General features: G+C 50.6%; 1 protein-coding gene across 6 annotated transcripts in view; it reads right to left on the minus strand.

Annotated features, from left to right (window-relative positions):
* The window catches only part of LOC149349130 (solute carrier family 15 member 1-like), a 516,652-nt gene that overhangs the window by 218,468 nt on the left and 274,661 nt on the right, over positions 1 to 23,523 (minus strand). For 5 of the 6 annotated variants that reach the window (XM_089578081.1, XM_089578082.1, XM_089578078.1 and 2 more), the window contains one exon: positions 2,161 to 2,260. The exons of the other annotated variant lie outside the window; for it this stretch is intronic. In XM_089578081.1, the coding sequence (XP_089434207.1) occupies positions 2,161 to 2,260 (100 nt within the window). The remainder of the gene's footprint in view (positions 1 to 2,160; positions 2,261 to 23,523) is intronic. 6 annotated transcript variants of the gene reach the window in all.

Here is a 23,523-nt window from a genome sequence, read left to right on the forward strand (position 1 = left end):
GACTTAAGAATTTCTGACTAATCGTTCGCTGCTTGCTGTGGTAACAATTGCAAACCCAATACCCTACCATTGACTTCAAGCGCGCCCCAAGGGTCGGTACTAGGTCCACTCTATACTTAAATTAACCACTTACCCAGCAATGTGTATTCTGATATTCGCATGTTCGCCGATTACTGCGTTACTTACCGCACTGTTAGTAATATCTCTGACTAAACAATGCTTCAAGACGACCTTAACAGCTTTTGGCAATAGTTTTACGATTGGTTAATGCAGCTTAACCCAAATAAATGTAAACGCTTCTGCTTTCAAAGCCGCCGTAATCCGCTTGATTTTCGTTACGTATTAAGTAATGTCCCTTTTCTATCCCTTCTATATTAAGTGTTTAGGGGTCGCACTGTGTAGTGACTTGTCCTGGATCTCACACATTACTAATATCACTGCGTCTGCTAATAAAACGCTTGGATTTTTACGCCGTTATCTCCGTCATGCACCTGACAAGTAAAACTATTAGCTTATAAATCCCTTGTAAGATCAAAGTTAGAATATGCATCGGCCACTTGGAACCCGCATCACAAGTAAGTCATAAATGCACTTAAATCACTTCGAAACAGAGCGGCCAGATTTATCCACTCTTCATATTCATACGACGTCAGCGTGGCATCACTGAAAGCAGAATTTGGTTTGTAACACCTTTCGCTCTGTTGCTATATTGACAGCCTTTGCTTCATTTCACAGGTTTTTCCATAGTTCACTTGGCTTCGCGCCCCACATTGCCCCCCTCGAGCCCGTATATCTCATCGCATTCGTCATCCACTTCAAGTTTCCCGTACACGTGCCCGCACTGCCACCTTTGCCGCTTCATTTTTTCCCGTACTGCTGCCGATAGGAATGACCTATCCAACGACACCGCAGCCATCACGTCCTCATCCGCGTTGGCCCAAAATTCTGCAAATCATCTTTCGTTGCATTAACACTTGGGCATCCCAAGGTTTGTTCCCACCCCTTATGTAACACCTGTCACCAGGAAATGAAATTTCTTTTTTTCTTTTCTAGGCGGACTTCATCGCACCTTGCGAACCATAAAAGCATGAAAATGGCCACTGAATGTGGACAGCGGCGAAAAAAAATCAAGAAAGGCAATGAGCACTGCATCGTAAAAATTCAACATGTTCTATTTTACTCGTCGAACAGCCACATTCGCTGTTCACGAGTGAATGCGCGGAGGATGCAGGGTCGTGATACGGGGCAATTTTATCAGTTTTCGAGCGGCCAACTGCACAACAGTATGTTACTTTTCGTCACTCAAGGCGTACGTGAAGGCATATTCGCAACTAATCAACGCTCCACACGACGTAAGCTGTCAAAACCCGAGCGCATTGTCCCGCTTATGCCTCGCCGGCTTGCCGACAGGCAGCGTAACAATCGGCATGCGTGGGGCGCATACACGCAAGACTGAGCCACCGAATGCGAACAGCTCCCCTCTGTTTTAATATGTGACAATAAATTCAAACCTTGCACACTTTATTCTATAATGTCCCGCTATACCACCACACAAACCAAAAATATCTTGGTTGAATTAACTCGGAATCAAAAATTCCAAAAATTAAGGTAACAGTTAACACCTAATTAATTGAAGAGGCCTCCAAAAATGCTGACATTTCCAGCACACATCAGTTGTTTGGTATCAAACATTAACTACTTCCGCTTACGTAGAATACTCGTCTGCGGCCATCGAACGCGCAACGTAAGGGGCGCAGTTTTAGCGATTCATCAATCTCCTTCATACAAGCAGATCTTAGAAGCACGCTGTAAGAAACACCTCGACCTCATTTATTTATATTTGTAATTCTGATCCTCCACTAACAAGGATGAGTTGACGCAAATGGGCTGGTCCGAAGTTGACGGGAACATTGCGTCTTTTTGCTCTTCTCGGTAAAGATTCTGGTTCGATACCTGCCAGCCAGCGTCGCTTTCGGTGAAGCGTTCCGAAGAATTTTCCGCCGCATGGCGGGAGCTTCAGTGACAGTTTGCGGCGGTAACGGCGGATATAGGAACGATGATCTCGCGCTACGTCGTTCTGACCACGGCGTGGTTAGCGGCAGAAACAGCTGTAAAATTCCCCCACTCATGAGACTCACCTGCCCTGCACATCAGACTCACCTGACCTGGCAAAAACTGGTCGCCTCCGAACGCGGACACGCACGGCTTGATGCCGCCTGTTCCAAAAGCGATGACCGCTAGTCCAATCATGGGAATCCAGCTGAAAAACAGCCCCAGTCCGCTCACAAAAACATGAAGCCACAAAGCACAGCACACTAGTCCTGAGACCATTTCGGACTGCTCAGACGCATTAAGCATGAAATGCTTTTGGCTCCCGTTGTCGGCAGTGTGGTGACGTCACGCCGAGACCGAGAGCCAACATCCGGGCACTGAATTTTACTCATCCGGGCACCGTACGAGATTTAAAGAGTTTCAACGAGACTCTCTAAGCCCTCCTACGGGACCGGCATACAAGCGCCGGTTGCTCTCCAAACGAGTCACAAAAAATAACTGCTGCCAGTGTCTTCTCAATGTTCATCAAGATATCACTCGAGCTGTGCATTTGATAATGCATGGAATTATAATTTCCGATTTCTAATAACGCGTGCGAAAAGCACATAAATGCCACGATAGACTTCGTTGTCATACGTGATCTCTTAGGGGCTTCGCGCATCGAAGCAAAGGCGCGCAGGCGCACAGGGGCCCGGGGGAGGAGCTTCGTGTCGTCTGCTACCGCGCTGGCGCGCACCTCGAAGCGTGCGCGCAGCGCTGTAGCAGACGACACGAAGCTCCTGCCCAGGGCCCCTGTGCGCCTGCGCGGCTTTGCTTCGATGCGCGAACGCGCCGGATCCGCTGGCCCTCCGCGGAGCGCGGCCACGCGGAGCTGTGTTCGCACTTAGAGTGGACCACCCTGTACATTCTTGTCAGGCCTGCGTCTCGTCGTGCCCGCGTACGCTTCTGCATCGTCCTGGATTTCAATGCCGCCACCGTCACAGCTGCTTAAGCCGAGCAATGGAGCCTGTGTTAGGCCCGTAAACATTTCATGCTTACTCTACTCTCGGTTACGGGAGAGGCGCAATTTTTGTTCAAGATGAGCATTCTTTATACAGTGTTCCAATGATCACCTGAAAGCCATTTTTATAAGCTGAAAAATGAGAATAAAAATGCAGCTATCGCCGCCCAACCAGCATACATTCCGAAGACCCCTGAAATTTCACACTTGGCCACCTTCCAAAAGTTCGCCACTTGGTCCGCCCCCAAAGTTTGGTAGTTGGCAAAGCCGAAGAAATTTCCCACTTCAACCACCCAAAAGATTGGGTATGTAACCCACCCCCAAAAATTTCAGCTATCGTATTTCTTTCGTTAAGCAATGGTTAAAAAGGCCCCACTTTTTTTGTGGTACCCTTTTCCGTCCTTTACAACTGGCCGGAAAGAAGCAGTTTTGCGGATTTGCTGGCGCTTATTGACGACATGATTGAAGCGTGGTCATCTTTGGGCGCTGAAAAACAGGACATCGCTCTGGCGTACAATCTTCTTGCACGCATTGCCAATGCCACTGTAAGGGCTATGTCAGCAGGCTCTTTAACATACATGAGCACAGCTATACAAACTCAAGCTTAAGAAATACCGGACTAGTTCGCACCAGCAGGGCTCTGACTCCAATGTCATGACGTACTGTAAAAACAAATAAACACTACGATGGAAGCTGGTCCATGCAATACTCAAACACTTTGATAAAGTCCGCTTTCTAGTTTTATATTTCTACGACCTTCTCTTCACCACTTCTTCCAGAACGCAGAGTATCATATTACAGCTGTCTCAACACCGCCGAAATTCACTTCGTTTCATTCAACAGTTAGCTAATTATAAAAAAGAAAACTATTTTATTTTCTGTACTATAGTAGACGCATAATATATGTTTAAATCTGTTATTTCGAGTCGTGCACTCACAAAGAAACAGACAGTCGAACTTAGGCACTCACAATTTCGCTCTCTTCTGCCACTTTATGACTCGTTTCTGTATGAAAGGATTCGTAAAAAAAATGGCTGAGGCTTACCTAAGGTTAAGCCTAGTCAGATGCGAAGCATATTGATAGCTAGGCTTGGTAATACATGGCTTTCCTTGGTTGAATACTTGGTCATTTTAATACAACCACTAGAAGTGTAGCAAGGATTGCCGTGGCAGCTATATACGGGATCATCGGTGAATTCAATGCAAAGTGTACAACCGCTGCCCCAGCACCGGCTACAACAGCATTCTTGGCACCCATGGAAAGAACGTTGTCGCCGAGCCGCATATTGAGCACGCCGCTTAGTCAGACGTTCATCTCGCTCTTCATCGGTCTCTGTGGCACGCTGAAGCTTTCGCTTCTGGTTCAAATCAGCCCTGCTTCTAGGCGGCATCCCAACACCTGGCCGCCTCGTAAGTGCGCGGAGAGCGAGGCAAGCTCAGCTTTATATCGCTGCTGTAGCGTCACGTGGTTAGCTGCAGCGCCTCTGATGTGGAGCCTCCACCGCCGCGGCCGACCGCGCGAGCCGGCAGCCCATCTCTCCTCTGCTGTGACGTCATGTTGTCACGTGGTCAGCCGACGCGCCTCTGATGTGGAGCCTCCACCGCCGCGCCCGACCGCGCGAGCCGGCAGCACATCTCTCCTCTACTGTGACGTCATGTTGTCACGTGGTGTCACGTGGTCACGCTAAAGGTCAATGGTAGCTCCACCGCCGCGCTCGACGGGCTGTAGTGTAGCTCTAGTAATAGGCTTCGCATAAAATCAGTTCTTCCTACCCCGCCACAATGGGCGTCTGACTCCCATCTGGCCCAAACGGAGTCACGGCCAAACACGGAATGGAGGTCTTGAAACTTGGAACCGATCCTAAAAAAATACTTCGAAAGCAGCGCTTTTCGAAGGCTGACTCAAAGGAAAGGGTTTACTTCAGATAACAGCCAAATTGAGTTATGGCACACTTGTAATGACAGAAGGCATTTATGTGTACGTGCAATTTTTTTCCCAAAAATTCGCTCATCAAACTGCCAAGTGCGTTACCATTAGAAACCAAATTAGGGAGGGCGGGTAAGCGTTCAGAGGATCAGCGCCCGAACTTTATCCATTGTGGATGTTTCAACATAGAGGTCCAGTCTGAAAAACCACGTTATGAAGCTTCTCTGCACCTGATCGCGCATTCTCTTCTTTCGAACCATGCGACGCACAGGTCTGCCGGCCTGATGAAATGAAAGTCCCACGTAGCCCCCTAGTGAGAGGGCGGGTAACCGTTGAGGGGATCATCACATGAACCTTATCTATCGTCGATGTTTCAACACAGAGGTGCAGTCCGAAACACCACTTTATAAAGCTTCTCTGCACCTGATTGCGCATTCTCTTCTTTCGAACCATGCGACTCACAGGTCTGCCAGCCTAATGAAATTAAAAAACCACGAACACCCCAGTGGGAGGGCGGATAAGCGTTGAGGGGATGAGTGCCTGAACCTTATCCATCGTGGATGTTTGAACACAGAGGTGCAGTCCGAAACATCACTTTATAAAGCTTCTCTGCACCTGATTGCGCATTCTCTTCTTTCGAACCATGCGACGCACAGGTCTGCCGGCCTAATGAAATTAAAGTGCCACGAAGCCCCATAATAGGAGGGCGGGTAAGCGTTGAGATAATCAGCGCCTGAACCTTTTCCATCGCGGATGTTTGAACACAGAGGTTCAGTCCGAAACAGCTCTTTATAAAGCTTCTCTGCACCTGATTGTGCATTCCCTTTTTTCGAACCATGCGAAGCACAGGTCTGCCGGCCTAATGAAATTAAAGTGCCACGAAGCCCCCTAATATGAGGGCGGGTAGCGTTGAGGGGATCAGCGCCTGAACCTTATCCATCGCGGATGTTTGAACACAGAGGTGCAGTCCGAAACAGCACTTTATAAAACTTCTCTGCACCTGATTGCGCATTCCCTTCTTTCGAACCATGCGACGCGCAAGTCTGCCGGCCTAATGAAATTAAAGTGCCACGAAGCCCCCTAATATTAGGGCGTGTAGCGTTGAGGGGATCAGCGCCTGAACCTTATCCATCGCGGATGTTTGAACACAGAGGTGCAGTCCGAAACAGCACTTTATAAAGCTTCTCTGCACCTGATTGCGCATTCTCTTCTTTCGAACCATGCGACGCACAGGTCTGCCGGCAAAATGAAATTGAAGTGCCACGAAGCCCCCTAGTGGGAGGGAGGGTAAGCGTTCAGGGGATGAATGCCTGAACCTTATCCATCGTGGATGTTTGAACACAGAGGTGCAGTCCGAAACATCACTTTATAAAGCTTCTCTGCACCTGATTGCGCCTTCTCTTCTTTCGAACCATGCGACGCACAGGTCTGCCGGCCTGACGAAATTAAAGTCCCACGAAGCCCCCTAGTGGGAGGGCGGATAAACGTTCAGGGGATGAATGCCTGAACCTTATCCATCGCGGATATTTCAACACAGAGGTGCAGTCCGAAACACCCCTTTATAAAGCTTGTCTGCACCTGATTGCGCATTCTCTTCTTTCGAACCATGCGACGCACAGGTCTGCCGGCAAAATGAAATTGAAGTGCCACGAAGCCCCCTAGTGGGAGGGAGGGTAAGCGTTCAGGAGATGAGTGCCTGAACCTTATCCATCGTGGATGTTTGAACACACAGGTGCATCCGAAACATTACTTTATAAAGCTTCTCTACACCTGATTGCGCATTCTCTTCTTTCGAACCATGCGACGCACAGGTCTGCCGGCCTGATGAAATTTAAGTGCCACAAAGCCCCCTAGTGGGAGGGCGGATAAACGTTCAGGGGATGAATGCCTGAACCTTATCCATCGTGGATATTTCAACACAGAGGTGCAGTCCGAAACAGCACTTTATAAAGCTTCTCTGCACCTGATTGCGCATTCTCTTCTTTCGAACCATGCGACGCACAAGTCTGCCGGCCTAATGAAATTAAAGTGCCACGAAGCCCCTTAATATGAGGGCGGGTAGCGTTGAGGGGATCAGCGCCTGAACCTTATCCATCGCGGATGTTTGAACACAGAGGTGCAGTCCGAAACAGCACTTCATAAAGCTTCTCTGCACCTGATTGCGCATTCTCTTCTTTCGAACCATGCGACGCACAAGTCTGCCGGCCTAATGAATTTAAAGCGCCACAAAGCCCCCTAATATGAGGGCGGGTAGCGTTGAGGGGATCAGCGCCTGAACCTTATCCATCGCGGATGTTTGAACACAGAGGTGCAGTCCGAAACAGCACTTTATAAAGCTTCTCTGCACCTGATTGCGCATTCTCTTCTTTCGAACCATGCGACGCACAAGTCTGCCGGCCTAATGAAATTAAAGTGCCACGAAGCCCCTTAATATGAGGGCGGGTAGCGTTGAGGGGATCAGCGCCTCAACCTTATCCATCGCGGTTGTTTGAACACAGAGGTGCAGTCCGAAACAGCACTTTATAAAGCTTCTCTGCACCTGATTGCGCATTCTCTTCTTTCCAACCATGCGACGCACAAGTCTGCCGGCCTAATGAAATTAAAGTGCCACGAAGCCCCCTAATATGAGGGCGGGTAGGGGTGAGGGGATCAGCGCCTGAACCTTATCCATCGCGGATGTTTGAACACAGAGGTGCAGTCCGAAACAGCACTTTATAAAGCTTCTCTGCACCTGATTGCGCATTCTCTTCTTTCGAACCATGCGACGCACAAGTCTGCCGGCCTAATGAAATTAAAGCGCCACAAAGCCCCCTAATATGAGGGCGGGTAGCGTTGAGGGGATCAGCGCCTGAACCTTATCCATCGCGGTTGTTTGAACACAGAGGTGCAGTCCGAAACAGCACTTTATAAAGCTTCTCTGCACCTGATTGCGCATTCCCTTCTTTCGAACCATGCGCAACACAAGTCTGCCGGCCTAATGAAATTAAAGTGCTACGAAGCCCCCTAATATGAGGGCGGGTAGGGTTGAGGGGATCAGCGCCTGAACCTTATCCATCGCGGATGTTTGAACACAGAGGTGCAGTCCGAAACAGCACTTTATAAAGCTTCTCTGCACCTGATTGCGCATTCTCTTCTTTCGAACCATGCGACGCACAAGTCTGCCCGCCTAATGAAATTAAAGTGCCACGAAGCCCCCTAATATGAGGGCGGGTAGCGTTCAGGGGATCAGCGCCTGAACCTTTTCCATCGCAGATGTTTGAACACAGAGGTGCAGTCCGAAACACCACTTTATAATGCTTCTCTGCACCTGATTGCGCATTCTCTTCTTTCGAACCATGCGACGCACAAGTCTGCCGGCCTAATGAAATTAAAGCGCCATGAAGCCCCCTAGTGGAAGTGCGGGTAAGCGTTGAGGGGATCAGCGCCTGAACCTTGTCCATTGTAGATGTTTGAACAGAGAGGTGCAGTCCGAAACATCCCTTTATAAAGTTTCTCTGCACCTGATTGCGCATTCTCTTCTTTCGAACCATGCGACGCACAGGTCTGCCGGCCTAATGAAATTAAAGCGCCACGAAGCCCCCTAGTGGAAGGGCGGGTAAGCGTTGAGGGGATCAGCGCCTGAACCTTGTCCATTGTAGAGTTTTGAACAGAGAGGTGCAGTCCGAAACAACCCTTTATAAAGCTTCTCTGCACCTGATTGCGCATCCTGTTCTTCCGAACCATGCGACGCACAAGTCTGCGGCCTAATGAAATTAAAGCGCCACGAAGCCCCCTAGTGGAAGGGCAGGTAAGCGTTGTGGGGATGAGCGCCTGAACCTTGTCCACTGTAGATGTTTGAACACAGAGGTGCAGTCCAAAACACCACTTTATAAAGCTTCTCTGCACCTGATTGCGCATCCTGTTCTTCCGAACCATGCGACGCACAAGTCTGCGGCCTAATGAAATTAAAGCGCCACGAAGCCCCCTAGTGGAAGGGCAGGTAAGCGTTGTGGGGATCAGCGCCTGAACCTTGTCCATTGTAGATGTTAGAACCCAGAGGTGCAGTCCGAAACAACACTTTATAAAGCTTCTCTGCACCTGATTGCGCATTCTCTTCTTTCGAACCATGCGACGCCCAGGTCTGCCGGCCTAATGAAATTAAAGCGCCACGAAGCCCCCTAGTGGAAGGGCGGGTAAGCGTTGAGGGGATCAGCGCCTGAACCTTGTCCATTGTAGAGTTTTGAACTGAGAGGTGCAGTCCGAAACAACCCTTTATAAAGTTTCTCTGCACCTGATTGCGCATTCTCTTCTTTCGAACCATGCGACGCACAAGTCTGCCGGCCTAATGAAATTAAAGTGCCACGAAGCCCTCTAGTGGGAGGCCGGGTAAGCTTTGAAGGGATCTGCGCCTGAACCTTATTCATCGTGGAAGTTTGAACACAGAGGTGCAGTCCAAAACACCACTTTATAAAGCTTTTCTGCACCTGATTGCGCATTCTCTTCTTCCCAGCCATGCGACGCACAAGTCTGCGGCCTAATGAAATTAAAGTGCCACCAAGGCCCAATATGGGAGGCCGGGTAAGCGTTGAAGGGATCAGCGCCTGAACCTTATCCACCGTGGAAGCGCCACGAAGCCCCCTAGTGGAAGGGCGGGTAAGCGTTGAGGGGATCAGCGCCTGAACCTTGTCCATTGTAGATGTTTGAAACAAAAGGTGCAGTCCGAAACACCCCTTAATAAAGCTTCTCTGCACCTGACTGCGCATTCTCTTCTTCCGAACCATGCGACGCATAGGTCTGCCGGCCTGATGAAATTCAAGTGCCACGAAGCCCCCTAGTGGGAGGGCGTGTAAGCGTTCAGGGGATGGGTGCCTGAACCTTATCCATCGCGGATGTTTGAACACAGAGGTGCAGTCCGAAAAAGCACTTTATAAAGCTTCTCTGCACCTGATTGCGCATTCTCTTCTTTCGAACCATGCGACGCACAGGTCTGCCGGCCTAATGAAATTAAAGTGCCACGAAGCCCCCTAGTGGAAGGGCACGTAAGCGCTGAGGGGATCAGCGCCTGAACCTTGTCCATTGTACATGTTAGAACACAGAGGTGCAGTCCGAAACACCACTTTATAAAACTTCTCAGCACCTGATTGCGCATTCTCTTCTTTCGAACCATGCGACGCACAGGTCTGCCGGCCTAATGATATTAAAGCGCCACGAAGCCCCCTAGTGGAAGGGCGGGTAAGCGTTGAGGGGATCAGCGCCTGAACCTTATCCATCGCGGATGTTTGAACACAGAGGTGCAGTCCGAAACAGCACTTTATAAAGCTTCTCTGCACCTGATTGCGCATTCTCTTCTTTCGAACCATGCGACGCACAAGTCTGCCGGCCTAATGAATTTAAAGCACCACAAAGCCCCCTAATATGAGGGCGGGTAGCGTTGAGGGGATCAGCGCCTCAACCTTATCCATCGCGGTTGTTTGAACACAGAGGTGCAGTCCGAAACAGCACTTTATAAAGCTTCTCTGCACCTGATTGCGCATTCTCTTCTTTCGAACCATGCGACGCACAAGTCTGCCGGTCTAATGAAATTAAATTGCCACGAAGCCCCCTAATATGAGGGCGGGTAGGGTTGAGGGGATCAGCGACTGAACCTTATCCATCGCGGATGTTTGAACACAGAGGTGCAGTCCGAAACAGCACTTTATAAAGCTTCTCTGCACCTGATTGCGCATTCTCTTCTTTCGAACCATGCGACGCACAAGTCTGCCGGCCTAATGAAATTAAAGTGCCACGAAGCCCCTTAATATGAGGGCGGGTAGCGTTGAGGGGATCAGCGCCTCAACCTTATCCATCGCGGTTGTTTGAACACAGAGGTGCAGTCCGAAACAGCACTTTATAAAGCTTCTCTGCACCTGATTGCGCATTCTCTTCTTTCGAACGATGCGACGCACAAGTCTGCCGGCCTAATGAAATTAAAGTGCCACGAAGCCCCCTAATATGAGGGCGGGTAGGGTTGAGGGGATCAGCGCCTGAACCTTATCCATCGCGGATGTTTGAACACAGAGGTGCAGTCCGAAACAGCACTTTATAAAGCTTCTCTGCACCTGATTGCGCATTCTCTTCTTTCGAACCATGCGACGCACAAGTCTGCCGGCCTAATGAAATTAAAGCGCCACAAAGCCCCCTAATATGAGGGCGGGTAGCGTTGAGGGGATCAGCGCCTGAACCTTATCCATCGCGGTTGTTTGAACACAGAGGTGCAGTCCGAAACAGCACTTTATAAAGCTTCTCTGCACCTGATTGCGCATTCCCTTCTTTCGAACCATGCGACGCACAAGTCTGCCGGCCTAATGAAATTAAAGTGCCACGAAGCCCCCTAATATGAGGGCGGGTAGGGTTGAGGGGATCAGCGCCTGAACCTTATCCATCGCGGATGTTTGAACACAGAGGTGCAGTCCGAAACAGCACTTTATAAAGCTTCTCTGCACCTGATTGCGCATTCTCTTCTTTCGAACCATGCGACGCACAAGTCTGCCGGCCTAATGAAATTAAAGTGCCACGAAGCCCCCTAATATGAGGGCGGGTAGCGTTGAGGGGATCAGCGCCTGAACCTTATCCATCGCGGATGTTTGAACACAGAGGTGCAGTCCGAAACAGCACTTCATAAAGCTTCTCTGCACCTGATTGCGCATTCTCTTCTTTCGAACCATGCGACGCACAAGTCTGCCGGCCTAATGAAATTAAAGCGCCATGAAGCCCCCTAGTGGAAGTGCGGGTAAGCGTTGAGGGGATCAGCGCCTGAACCTTGTCCATTGTAGATGTTTGAACAGAGAGGTGCAGTCCGAAACATCCCTTTATAAAGTTTCTCTGCACCTGATTGCGCATTCTCTTCTTTCGAACCATGCGACGCACAGGTCTGCCGGCCTAATGAAATTAAAGCGCCACGAAGCCCCCTAGTGGAAGGGCGGGTAAGCGTTGAGGGGATCAGCGCCTGAACCTTGTCCATTGTAGAGTTTTGAACAGAGAGGTGCAGTCCGAAACAACCCTTTATAAAGCTTCTCTGCACCTGATTGCGCATCCTGTTCTTCCGAACCATGCGACGCACAAGTCTGCGGCCTAATGAAATTAAAGCGCCACGAAGCCCCCTAGTGGAAGGGCAGGTAAGCGTTGTGGGGATGAGCGCCTGAACCTTGTCCACTGTAGATGTTTGAACACAGAGGTGCAGTCCAAAACACCACTTTATAAAGCTTCTCTGCACCTGATTGCGCATCCTGTTCTTCCGAACCATGCGACGCACAAGTCTGCGGCCTAATGAAATTAAAGCGCCACGAAGCCCCCTAGTGGAAGGGCAGGTAAGCGTTGTGGGGATCAGCGCCTGAACCTTGTCCATTGTAGATGTTAGAACCCAGAGGTGCAGTCCGAAACAACACTTTATAAAGCTTCTCTGCACCTGATTGCGCATTCTCTTCTTTCGAACCATGCGACGCACAGGTCTGCCGGCCTAATGAAATTAAAGCGCCACGAAGCCCCCTAGTGGAAGGGCGGGTAAGCGTTGAGGGGATCAGCGCCTGAACCTTGTCCATTGTAGAGTTTTGAACTGAGAGGTGCAGTCCGAAACAACCCTTTATAAAGTTTCTCTGCACCTGATTGCGCATTCTCTTCTTTCGAACCATGCGACGCACAAGTCTGCCGGCCTAATGAAATTAAAGTGCCACGAAGCCCTCTAGTGGGAGGCCGGGTAAGCTTTGAAGGGATCTGCGCCTGAACCTTATTCATCGTGGAAGTTTGAACACAGAGGTGCAGTCCAAAACACCACTTTATAAAGCTTTTCTGCACCTGATTGCGCATTCTCTTCTTCCCAGCCATGCGACGCACAAGTCTGCGGCCTAATGAAATTAAAGTGCCACCAAGGCCCAATATGGGAGGCCGGGTAAGCGTTGAAGGGATCAGCGCCTGAACCTTATCCACCGTGGAAGCGCCACGAAGCCCCCTAGTGGAAGGGCGGGTAAGCGTTGAGGGGATCAGCGCCTGAACCTTGTCCATTGTAGATGTTTGAAACAAAAGGTGCAGTCCGAAACACCCCTTAATAAAGCTTCTCTGCACCTGACTGCGCATTCTCTTCTTCCGAACCATGCGACGCATAGGTCTGCCGGCCTGATGAAATTCAAGTGCCACGAAGCCCCCTAGTGGGAGGGCGTGTAAGCGTTCAGGGGATGGGTGCCTGAACCTTATCCATCGCGGATGTTTGAACACAGAGGTGCAGTCCGAAAAAGCACTTTATAAAGCTTCTCTGCACCTGATTGCGCATTCTCTTCTTTCGAACCATGCGACGCACAGGTCTGCCGGCCTAATGAAATTAAAGTGCCACGAAGCCCCCTAGTGGAAGGGCACGTAAGCGCTGAGGGGATCAGCGCCTGAACCTTGTCCATTGTACATGTTAGAACACAGAGGTGCAGTCCGAAACACCACTTTATAAAACTTCTCAGCACCTGATTGCGCATTCTCTTCTTTCGAACCATGCGACGCACAGGTCTGCCGGCCTAATGATATTAAAGCGCCACGAAGCCCCCTAGTGGAAGGGCGGGTAAGCGTTGAGGGGATCAGCGCCTGAACCTTATCCATCGCGGATGTTTGAACACAGAGGTGCAGTCCGAAACAGCACTTTATAAAGCTTCTCTGCACCTGATTGCGCATTCTCTTCTTTCGAACCATGCGACGCACAAGTCTGCCGGCCTAATGAATTTAAAGCACCACAAAGCCCCCTAATATGAGGGCGGGTAGCGTTGAGGGGATCAGCGCCTCAACCTTATCCATCGCGGTTGTTTGAACACAGAGGTGCAGTCCGAAACAGCACTTTATAAAGCTTCTCTGCACCTGATTGCGCATTCTCTTCTTTCGAACCATGCGACGCACAAGTCTGCCGGTCTAATGAAATTAAATTGCCACGAAGCCCCCTAATATGAGGGCGGGTAGGGTTGAGGGGATCAGCGCCTGAACCTTATCCATCGCGGATGTTTGAACACAGAGGTGCAGTCCGAAACAGCACTTTATAAAGCTTCTCTGCACCTGATTGCGCATTCTCTTCTTTCGAACCATGCGACGCACAAGTCTGCCGGCCTAATGAAATTAAAGTGCCACGAAGCCCCTTAATATGAGGGCGGGTAGCGTTGAGGGGATCAGCGCCTCAACCTTATCCATCGCGGTTGTTTGAACACAGAGGTGCAGTCCGAAACAGCACTTTATAAAGCTTCTCTGCACCTGATTGCGCATTCTCTTCTTTCGAACGATGCGACGCACAAGTCTGCCGGCCTAATGAAATTAAAGTGCCACGAAGCCCCCTAATATGAGGGCGGGTAGGGTTGAGGGGATCAGCGCCTGAACCTTATCCATCGCGGATGTTTGAACACAGAGGTGCAGTCCGAAACAGCACTTTATAAAGCTTCTCTGCACCTGATTGCGCATTCTCTTCTTTCGAACCATGCGACGCACAAGTCTGCCGGCCTAATGAAATTAAAGCGCCACAAAGCCCCCTAATATGAGGGCGGGTAGCGTTGAGGGGATCAGCGCCTGAACCTTATCCATCGCGGTTGTTTGAACACAGAGGTGCAGTCCGAAACAGCACTTTATAAAGCTTCTCTGCACCTGATTGCGCATTCCCTTCTTTCGAACCATGCGACGCACAAGTCTGCCGGCCTAATCAAATTAAAGTGCCACGAAGCCCCCTAATATGAGGGCGGGTAGGGTTGAGGGGATCAGCGCCTGAACCTTATCCATCGCGGATGTTTGAACACAGAGGTGCAGTCCGAAACAGCACTTTATAAAGCTTCTCTGCACCTGATTGCGCATTCTCTTCTTTCGAACCATGCGACGCACAAGTCTGCCCGCCTAATGAAATTAAAGTGCCACGAAGCCCCCTAATATGAGGGCGGGTAGCGTTCAGGGGATCAGCGCCTGAACCTTTTCCATCGCAGATGTTTGAACACTGAGGTGCAGTCCGAAACACCACTTTATAATGCCTCTCTGCACCTGATTGCGCATTCTCTTCTTTCGAACCATGCGACGCACAAGTCTGCCGGCCTAATGAAATTAAAGCGCCATGAAGCCCCCTAGTGGAAGTGCGGGTAAGCGTTGAGGGGATCAGCGCCTGAACCTTGTCCATTGTAGATGTTTGAACAGAGAGGTGCAGTCCGAAACATCCCTTTATAAAGTTTCTCTGCACCTGATTGCGCATTCTCTTCTTTCGAACCATGCGACGCACAGGTCTGCCGGCCTAATGAAATTAAAGCGCCACGAAGTCCCCTAGTGGAAGGGCGGGTAAGCGTTGAGGGGATCAGCGCCTGAACCTTGTCCATTGTAGAGTTTTGAACAGAGAGGTGCAGTCCGAAACAACCCTTTATAAAGCTTCTCTGCACCTGATTGCGCATCCTGTTCTTCCGAACCATGCGACGCACAAGTCTGCGGCCTAATGAAATTAAAGCGCCACGAAGCCCCCTAGTGGAAGGGCAGGTAAGCGTTGTGGGGATCAGCGCCTGAACCTTGTCCATTGTAGATGTTAGAACCCAGAGGTGCAGTCCGAAACAACACTTTATAAAGCTTCTCTGCACATGATTGCGCATTCTCTTCTTTCGAACCATGCGACGCACAGGTCTGCCGGCCTAATGAAATTAAAGCGCCACGAAGCCCCCTAGTGGAAGGGCGGGTAAGCGTTGAGGGGATCAGCGCCTGAACCTTGTCCATTGTAGAGTTTTGAACAGAGAGGTGCAGTCCGAAACAACCCTTTATAAAGTTTCTCTGCACCTGATTGCGCATTCTCTTCTTTCGAACCATGCGACGCACAAGTCTGCCGGCCTAATGAAATTAATGTGCCACGAAGCCCCCTAGTGGGAGGCCGGGTAAGCTTTGAAGGGATCTGCGCCTGAACCTTATCCATCGTGGAAGTTTGAACACAGAGGTGCAGTCCAAAACACAACTTTATAAAGCTTTTCTGCACCTGATTGCGCATTCTCTTCTTCCCAGCCATGCGACGCACAAGTCTGCGGCCTAATGAAATTAAAGTGCCACCAAGGCCCAATATGGGAGGCCGGGTAAGCGTTGAAGGGATCAGCGCCTGAACCTTATCCACCGTGGAAGCGCCACGAAGCCCCTAGTGGAAGGGCGGGTAAGCGTTGAGGGGATCAGCGCCTGAACCTTGTCCATTGTAGATGTTTGAAACGAAAGGTGCAGTCCGAAACACCCCTTTATAAAGCTTCTCTGCACCTGACTGCGCATTCTCTTCTTCCGAACCATGCGACGCACAGGTCTGCGGCCTAATGAAATTAAAGTGCCACGAAGCCCCCTAGTGGGAGGCCGGGTAAGCGTTGACGGGATCAGCGCCTGAACCTTATCCATTGTGGATGTTTGAACACAGAGGTGCAGTCCGAAACACACTTTATAAAGCTTCTCTGCACCTGATCGCGCATTCTCTTCTTTCGAACCATGCGACGCACAGGTGTGCCGGCCTAATGAAATTGAAGTGCCACGAAGCCCCCTAGTGGGAGGGCGGGTAAGCGTTCAGGGGATGAGTGCCTGAACCTTATCCATCGTGGATGTTTGAACACAGAGGTGCAGTCCGAAACATCACTTTATAAAGCTTCTCTGCACCTGATTGCGCATTCTCTTCTTTCGAACCATGCGACGCACAGGTCTGCCGGCGTGATGAAATTGAAGTGCCACGAAGCCCCCTAGTGGGAGGCCGGGTAAGCGTTCAGGGGATGAGTGCCTGAACCTTATCCATCGTGGATGTTTGAACACAGAGGTGCAGTCCGAAACATCACTTTATAAAGCTTCTCTGCACCTGATTGCGCATTCTCTTCTTTCGAACCATGCGACGCACAGGTCTGCCGGCGTGATGAAATTGAAGTGCCACGAAGCCCCCTAGTGGGAGGGCGGGTAAGCGTTCAGGGGATGAGTGCCTGAACCTTATCCATCGTGGATGTTTGAACACAGAGGTGCAGTCCGAAACATCACTTTATAAAGCTTCTCTGCACCTGATTGCGCATTCTCTTCTTTCGAACCATGCGACGCACAGGTCTGCCGGCGTGATGAAATTGAAGTGCCACGAAGCCCCCTAGTGGGAGGGCGGGTAAGCGTTCAGGGGATGAGTGCCTGAACCTTATCCATCGTGGATGTTTGAACACAGAGGTGCAGTCCGAAACATCACTTTATAAAGCTTCTCTGCACCTGATTGCGCATTCTCTTCTTTCGAAACATGCGACGCACAGGTCTGCCGGCCTAATGATATTAAAGCGCCACGAAGCCCCCTAGTAAAAGGGCGGGTAAGCGTTGAGGGGATCAGCGCCTGAACCTTATCCATCGCGGATGTTTGAACACAGAGGTGCAGTCCGAAACAGCACTTTATAAAGCTTCTCTGCACCTGATTGCGCACTCTCTTCTTTCGAACCATGCGACGCACAAGTCTGCCGGCCTAATGAAATTAAAGCGCCACAAAGCCCCCTAATATGAGGGCGGGTAGCGTTGAGGGGATCAGCGCCTCAACCTTATCCATCGCGGTTGTTTGAACACAGAGGTGCAGTCCGAAACAGCACTTTATAAAGCTTCTCTGCACCTGATTGCGCATTCCCTTCTTTCGAACCATGCGACGCACAAGTCTGCCGGCCTAATGAATTTAAAGTGCCACGAAGCCCCCTAATATGAGGGCGGGTAGGGTTGAGGGGATCAGCGCCTGAACCTTATCCATCGCGGATGTTTGAACACAGAGGTGCAGTCCGAAACAGCACTTTATAAAGCTTCTCTGCACCTGATTGCGCATTCTCTTCTTTCGAACCATGCGACGCACAAGTCTGCCGGCCTAATGAAATTAATGTGCCACGAAGCCCCCTAGTGGGAGGCCGGGTAAGCTTTGAAGGGATCTGCGCCTGAACCTTATCCATCGTGGAAGTTTGAACACAGAGGTGCAGTCCGAAACACCACTTTATAAAGCTTTTCTGCACCTGATTGCGCATTCTCTTCTTCCCAGCCATGCGACGCACAAGTCTGCGGCCTAATGAAATTAAAGTGCCACCAAGGCCCAATATGGGAGGCCGGGTAAGCGTTGAAGGGATCAGCGCCTGAACCTTATCCACCGTGGAAGCGCCACGAAGCCCCCTAGTGGAAGGGCGGGTAAGCGTTGAGGGGATCAGCGCCTGAACCTTGTCCATTGTAGATGTTTGAAACAAAAGGTGCAGTCCGAAACACCCCTTAATAAAGCTTCTCTGCACCTGACTGCGCATTCTCTTCTTCCGAACCATGCGACGCACAGGTCTGCCGGCCTGATGAAATTCAAGTGCCACGAAGCCCCCTAGTGGGAGGGCGTGTAAGCGTTCAGGGGATGGGTGCCTGAACCTTATCCATCGCGGATGTTTGAACACAGAGGTGCAGTCCGAAAAAGCACTTTATAAAGCTTCTCTGCACCTGATTGCGCATTCTCTTCTTTCGAACCATGCGACGCACAGGTCTGCCGGCCTAATGAAATTAAAGTGCCACGAAGCCCCCTAGTGGAAGGGCACGTAAGCGCTGAGGGGATCAGCGCCTGAACCTTGTCCATTGTACATGTTAGAACACAGAGGTGCAGTCCGAAACACCACTTTATAAAACTTCTCAGCACCTGATTGCGCATTCTCTTCTTTCGAACCATGCGACGCACAGGTCTGCCGGCCTAATGATATTAAAGCGCCACGAAGCCCCCTAGTGGAAGGGCGGGTAAGCGTTGAGGGGATCAGCGCCTGAACCTTATCCATCGCGGATGTTTGAACACAGAGGTGCAGTCCGAAACAGCACTTTATAAAGCTTCTCTGCACCTGATTGCGCATTCTCTTCTTTCGAACCATGCGACGCACAAGTCTGCCGGCCTAATGAATTTAAAGCACCACAAAGCCCCCTAATATGAGGGCGGGTAGCGTTGAGGGGATCAGCGCCTCAACCTTATCCATCGCGGTTGTTTGAACACAGAGGTGCAGTCCGAAACAGCACTTTATAAAGCTTCTCTGCACCTGATTGCGCATTCTCTTCTTTCGAACCATGCGACGCACAAGTCTGCCGGTCTAATGAAATTAAATTGCCACGAAGCCCCCTAATATGAGGGCGGGTAGGGTTGAGGGGATCAGCGCCTGAACCTTATCCATCGCGGATGTTTGAACACAGAGGTGCAGTCCGAAACAGCACTTTATAAAGCTTCTCTGCACCTGATTGCGCATTCTCTTCTTTCGAACCATGCGACGCACAAGTCTGCCGGCCTAATGAAATTAAAGTGCCACGAAGCCCCTTAATATGAGGGCGGGTAGCGTTGAGGGGATCAGCGCCTCAACCTTATCCATCGCGGTTGTTTGAACACAGAGGTGCAGTCCGAAACAGCACTTTATAAAGCTTATCTGCACCTGATTGCGCATTCTCTTCTTTCGAACGATGCGACGCACAAGTCTGCCGGCCTAATGAAATTAAAGTGCCACGAAGCCCCCTAATATGAGGGCGGGTAGGGTTGAGGGGATCAGCGCCTGAACCTTATCCATCGCGGATGTTTGAACACAGAGGTGCAGTCCGAAACAGCACTTTATAAAGCTTCTCTGCACCTGATTGCGCATTCTCTTCTTTCGAACCATGCGACGCACAAGTCTGCCGGCCTAATGAAATTAAAGCGCCACAAAGCCCCCTAATATGAGGGCGGGTAGCGTTGAGGGGATCAGCGCCTGAACCTTATCCATCGCGGTTGTTTGAACACAGAGGTGCAGTCCGAAACAGCACTTTATAAAGCTTCTCTGCACCTGATTGCGCATTCCCTTCTTTCGAACCATGCGACGCACAAGTCTGCCGGCCTAATCAAATTAAAGTGCCACGAAGCCCCCTAATATGAGGGCGGGTAGGGTTGAGGGGATCAGCGCCTGAACCTTATCCATCGCGGATGTTTGAACACAGAGGTGCAGTCCGAAACAGCACTTTATAAAGCTTCTCTGCACCTGATTGCGCATTCTCTTCTTTCGAACCATGCGACGCACAAGTCTGCCCGCCTAATGAAATTAAAGTGCCACGAAGCCCCCTAATATGAGGGCGGGTAGCGTTCAGGGGATCAGCGCCTGAACCTTTTCCATCGCAGATGTTTGAACACTGAGGTGCAGTCCGAAACACCACTTTATAATGCCTCTCTGCACCTGATTGCGCATTCTCTTCTTTCGAACCATGCGACGCACAAGTCTGCCGGCCTAATGAAATTAAAGCGCCATGAAGCCCCCTAGTGGAAGTGCGGGTAAGCGTTGAGGGGATCAGCGCCTGAACCTTGTCCATTGTAGATGTTTGAACAGAGAGGTGCAGTCCGAAACATCCCTTTATAAAGTTTCTCTGCACCTGATTGCGCATTCTCTTCTTTCGAACCATGCGACGCACAGGTCTGCCGGCCTAATGAAATTAAAGCGCCACGAAGTCCCCTAGTGGAAGGGCGGGTAAGCGTTGAGGGGATCAGCGCCTGAACCTTGTCCATTGTAGAGTTTTGAACAGAGAGGTGCAGTCCGAAACAACCCTTTATAAAGCTTCTCTGCACCTGATTGCGCATCCTGTTCTTCCGAACCATGCGACGCACAAGTCTGCGGCCTAATGAAATTAAAGCGCCACGAAGCCCCCTAGTGGAAGGGCAGGTAAGCGTTGTGGGGATCAGCGCCTGAACCTTGTCCACTGTAGATGTTTGAACACAGAGGTGCAGTCCAAAACACCACTTTATAAAGCTTCTCTGCACCTGATTGCGCATCCTGTTCTTCCGAACCATGCGACGCACAAGTCTGCGGCCTAATGAAATTAAAGCGCCACGAAGCCCCCTAGTGGAAGGGCAGGTAAGCGTTGTGGGGATCAGCGCCTGAACCTTGTCCATTGTAGATGTTAGAACCCAGAGGTGCAGTCCGAAACAACACTTTATAAAGCTTCTCTGCACATGATTGCGCATTCTCTTCTTTCGAACCATGCGACGCACAGGTCTGCCGGCCTAATGAAATTAAAGCGCCACGAAGCCCCCTAGTGGAAGGGCGGGTAAGCGTTGAGGGGATCAGCGCCTGAACCTTGTCCATTGTAGAGTTTTGAACAGAGAGGTGCAGTCCGAAACAACCCTTTATAAAGTTTCTCTGCACCTGATTGCGCATTCTCTTCTTTCGAACCATGCGACGCACAAGTCTGCCGGCCTAATGAAATTAATGTGCCACGAAGCCCCCTAGTGGGAGGCCGGGTAAGCTTTGAAGGGATCTGCGCCTGAACCTTATCCATCGTGGAAGTTTGAACACAGAGGTGCAGTCCAAAACACAACTTTATAAAGCTTTTCTGCACCTGATTGCGCATTCTCTTCTTCCCAGCCATGCGACGCACAAGTCTGCGGCCTAATGAAATTAAAGTGCCACCAAGGCCCAATATGGGAGGCCGGGTAAGCGTTGAAGGGATCAGCGCCTGAACCTTATCCACCGTGGAAGCGCCACGAAGCCCCTAGTGGAAGGGCGGGTAAGCGTTGAGGGGATCAGCGCCTGAACCTTGTCCATTGTAGATGTTTGAAACGAAAGGTGCAGTCCGAAACACCCCTTTATAAAGCTTCTCTGCACCTGACTGCGCATTCTCTTCTTCCGAACCATGCGACGCACAGGTCTGCGGCCTAATGAAATTAAAGTGCCACGAAGCCCCCTAGTGGGAGGCCGGGTAAGCGTTGACGGGATCAGCGCCTGAACCTTATCCATTGTGGATGTTTGAACACAGAGGTGCAGTCCGAAACACACTTTATAAAGCTTCTCTGCACCTGATCGCGCATTCTCTTCTTTCGAACCATGCGACGCACAGGTGTGCCGGCCTAATGAAATTGAAGTGCCACGAAGCCCCCTAGTGGGAGGGCGGGTAAGCGTTCAGGGGATGAGTGCCTGAACCTTATCCATCGTGGATGTTTGAACACAGAGGTGCAGTCCGAAACATCACTTTATAAAGCTTCTCTGCACCTGATTGCGCATTCTCTTCTTTCGAACCATGCGACGCACAGGTCTGCCGGCGTGATGAAATTGAAGTGCCACGAAGCCCCCTAGTGGGAGGCCGGGTAAGCGTTCAGGGGATGAGTGCCTGAACCTTATCCATCGTGGATGTTTGAACACAGAGGTGCAGTCCGAAACATCACTTTATAAAGCTTCTCTGCACCTGATTGCGCATTCTCTTCTTTCGAACCATGCGACGCACAGGTCTGCCGGCGTGATGAAATTGAAGTGCCACGAAGCCCCCTAGTGGGAGGGCGGGTAAGCGTTCAGGGGATGAGTGCCTGAACCTTATCCATCGTGGATGTTTGAACACAGAGGTGCAGTCCGAAACATCACTTTATAAAGCTTCTCTGCACCTGATTGCGCATTCTCTTCTTTCGAACCATGCGACGCACAGGTCTGCCGGCGTGATGAAATTGAAGTGCCACGAAGCCCCCTAGTGGGAGGGCGGGTAAGCGTTCAGGGGATGAGTGCCTGAACCTTATCCATCGTGGATGTTTGAACACAGAGGTGCAGTCCGAAACATCACTTTATAAAGCTTCTCTGCACCTGATTGCGCATTCTCTTCTTTCGAAACATGCGACGCACAGGTCTGCCGGCCTAATGATATTAAAGCGCCACGAAGCCCCCTAGTAAAAGGGCGGGTAAGCGTTGAGGGGATCAGCGCCTGAACCTTATCCATCGCGGATGTTTGAACACAGAGGTGCAGTCCGAAACAGCACTTTATAAAGCTTCTCTGCACCTGATTGCGCACTCTCTTCTTTCGAACCATGCGACGCACAAGTCTGCCGGCCTAATGAAATTAAAGCGCCACAAAGCCCCCTAATATGAGGGCGGGTAGCGTTGAGGGGATCAGCGCCTCAACCTTATCCATCGCGGTTGTTTGAACACAGAGGTGCAGTCCGAAACAGCACTTTATAAAGCATCTCTGTACCTGATTGCGCATTCTCTTCTTTCGAACCATGCGACGCACAAGTCTGCCGGCCTAATGAAATTAATGTGCCACGAAGCCCCCTAGTGGGAGGCCGGGTAAGCTTTGAAGGGATCTGCGCCTGAACCTTATCCATCGTGGAAGTTTGAACACAGAGGTGCAGTCCAAAACACAACTTTATAAAGCTTTTCTGCACCTGATTGCGCATTCTCTTCTTCCCAGCCATGCGACGCACAAGTCTGCGGCCTAATGAAATTAAAGTGCCACCAAGGCCCAATATGGGAGGCCGGGTAAGCGTTGAAGGGATCAGCGCCTGAACCTTATCCACCGTGGAAGCGCCACGAAGCCCCCTAGTGGGAGGGCGGGTAAGCGTTCAGGGGATGAGTGCCTGAACCTTATCCATCGTGGATGTTTGAACACAGAGGTGCAGTCCGAAACATCACTTTATAAAGCTTCTCTGCACCTGATTGCGCATTCTCTTCTTTCGAACCATGCGACGCACAGGTCTGCCGGCGTGATGAAATTGAAGTGCCACGAAGCCCCCTAGTGGGAGGGCGGGTAAGCGTTCAGGGGATGAGTGCCTGAACCTTATCCATCGTGGACGTTTGAACACAGAGGTGCAGTC

The sequence above is a fragment of the Amblyomma mixtum genome, chromosome 3, assembly GCF_055824585.1.
Source record: "Amblyomma mixtum isolate Tamu chromosome 3, ASM5582458v1, whole genome shotgun sequence".
Taxonomy (NCBI): domain Eukaryota; kingdom Metazoa; phylum Arthropoda; class Arachnida; order Ixodida; family Ixodidae; genus Amblyomma; species Amblyomma mixtum.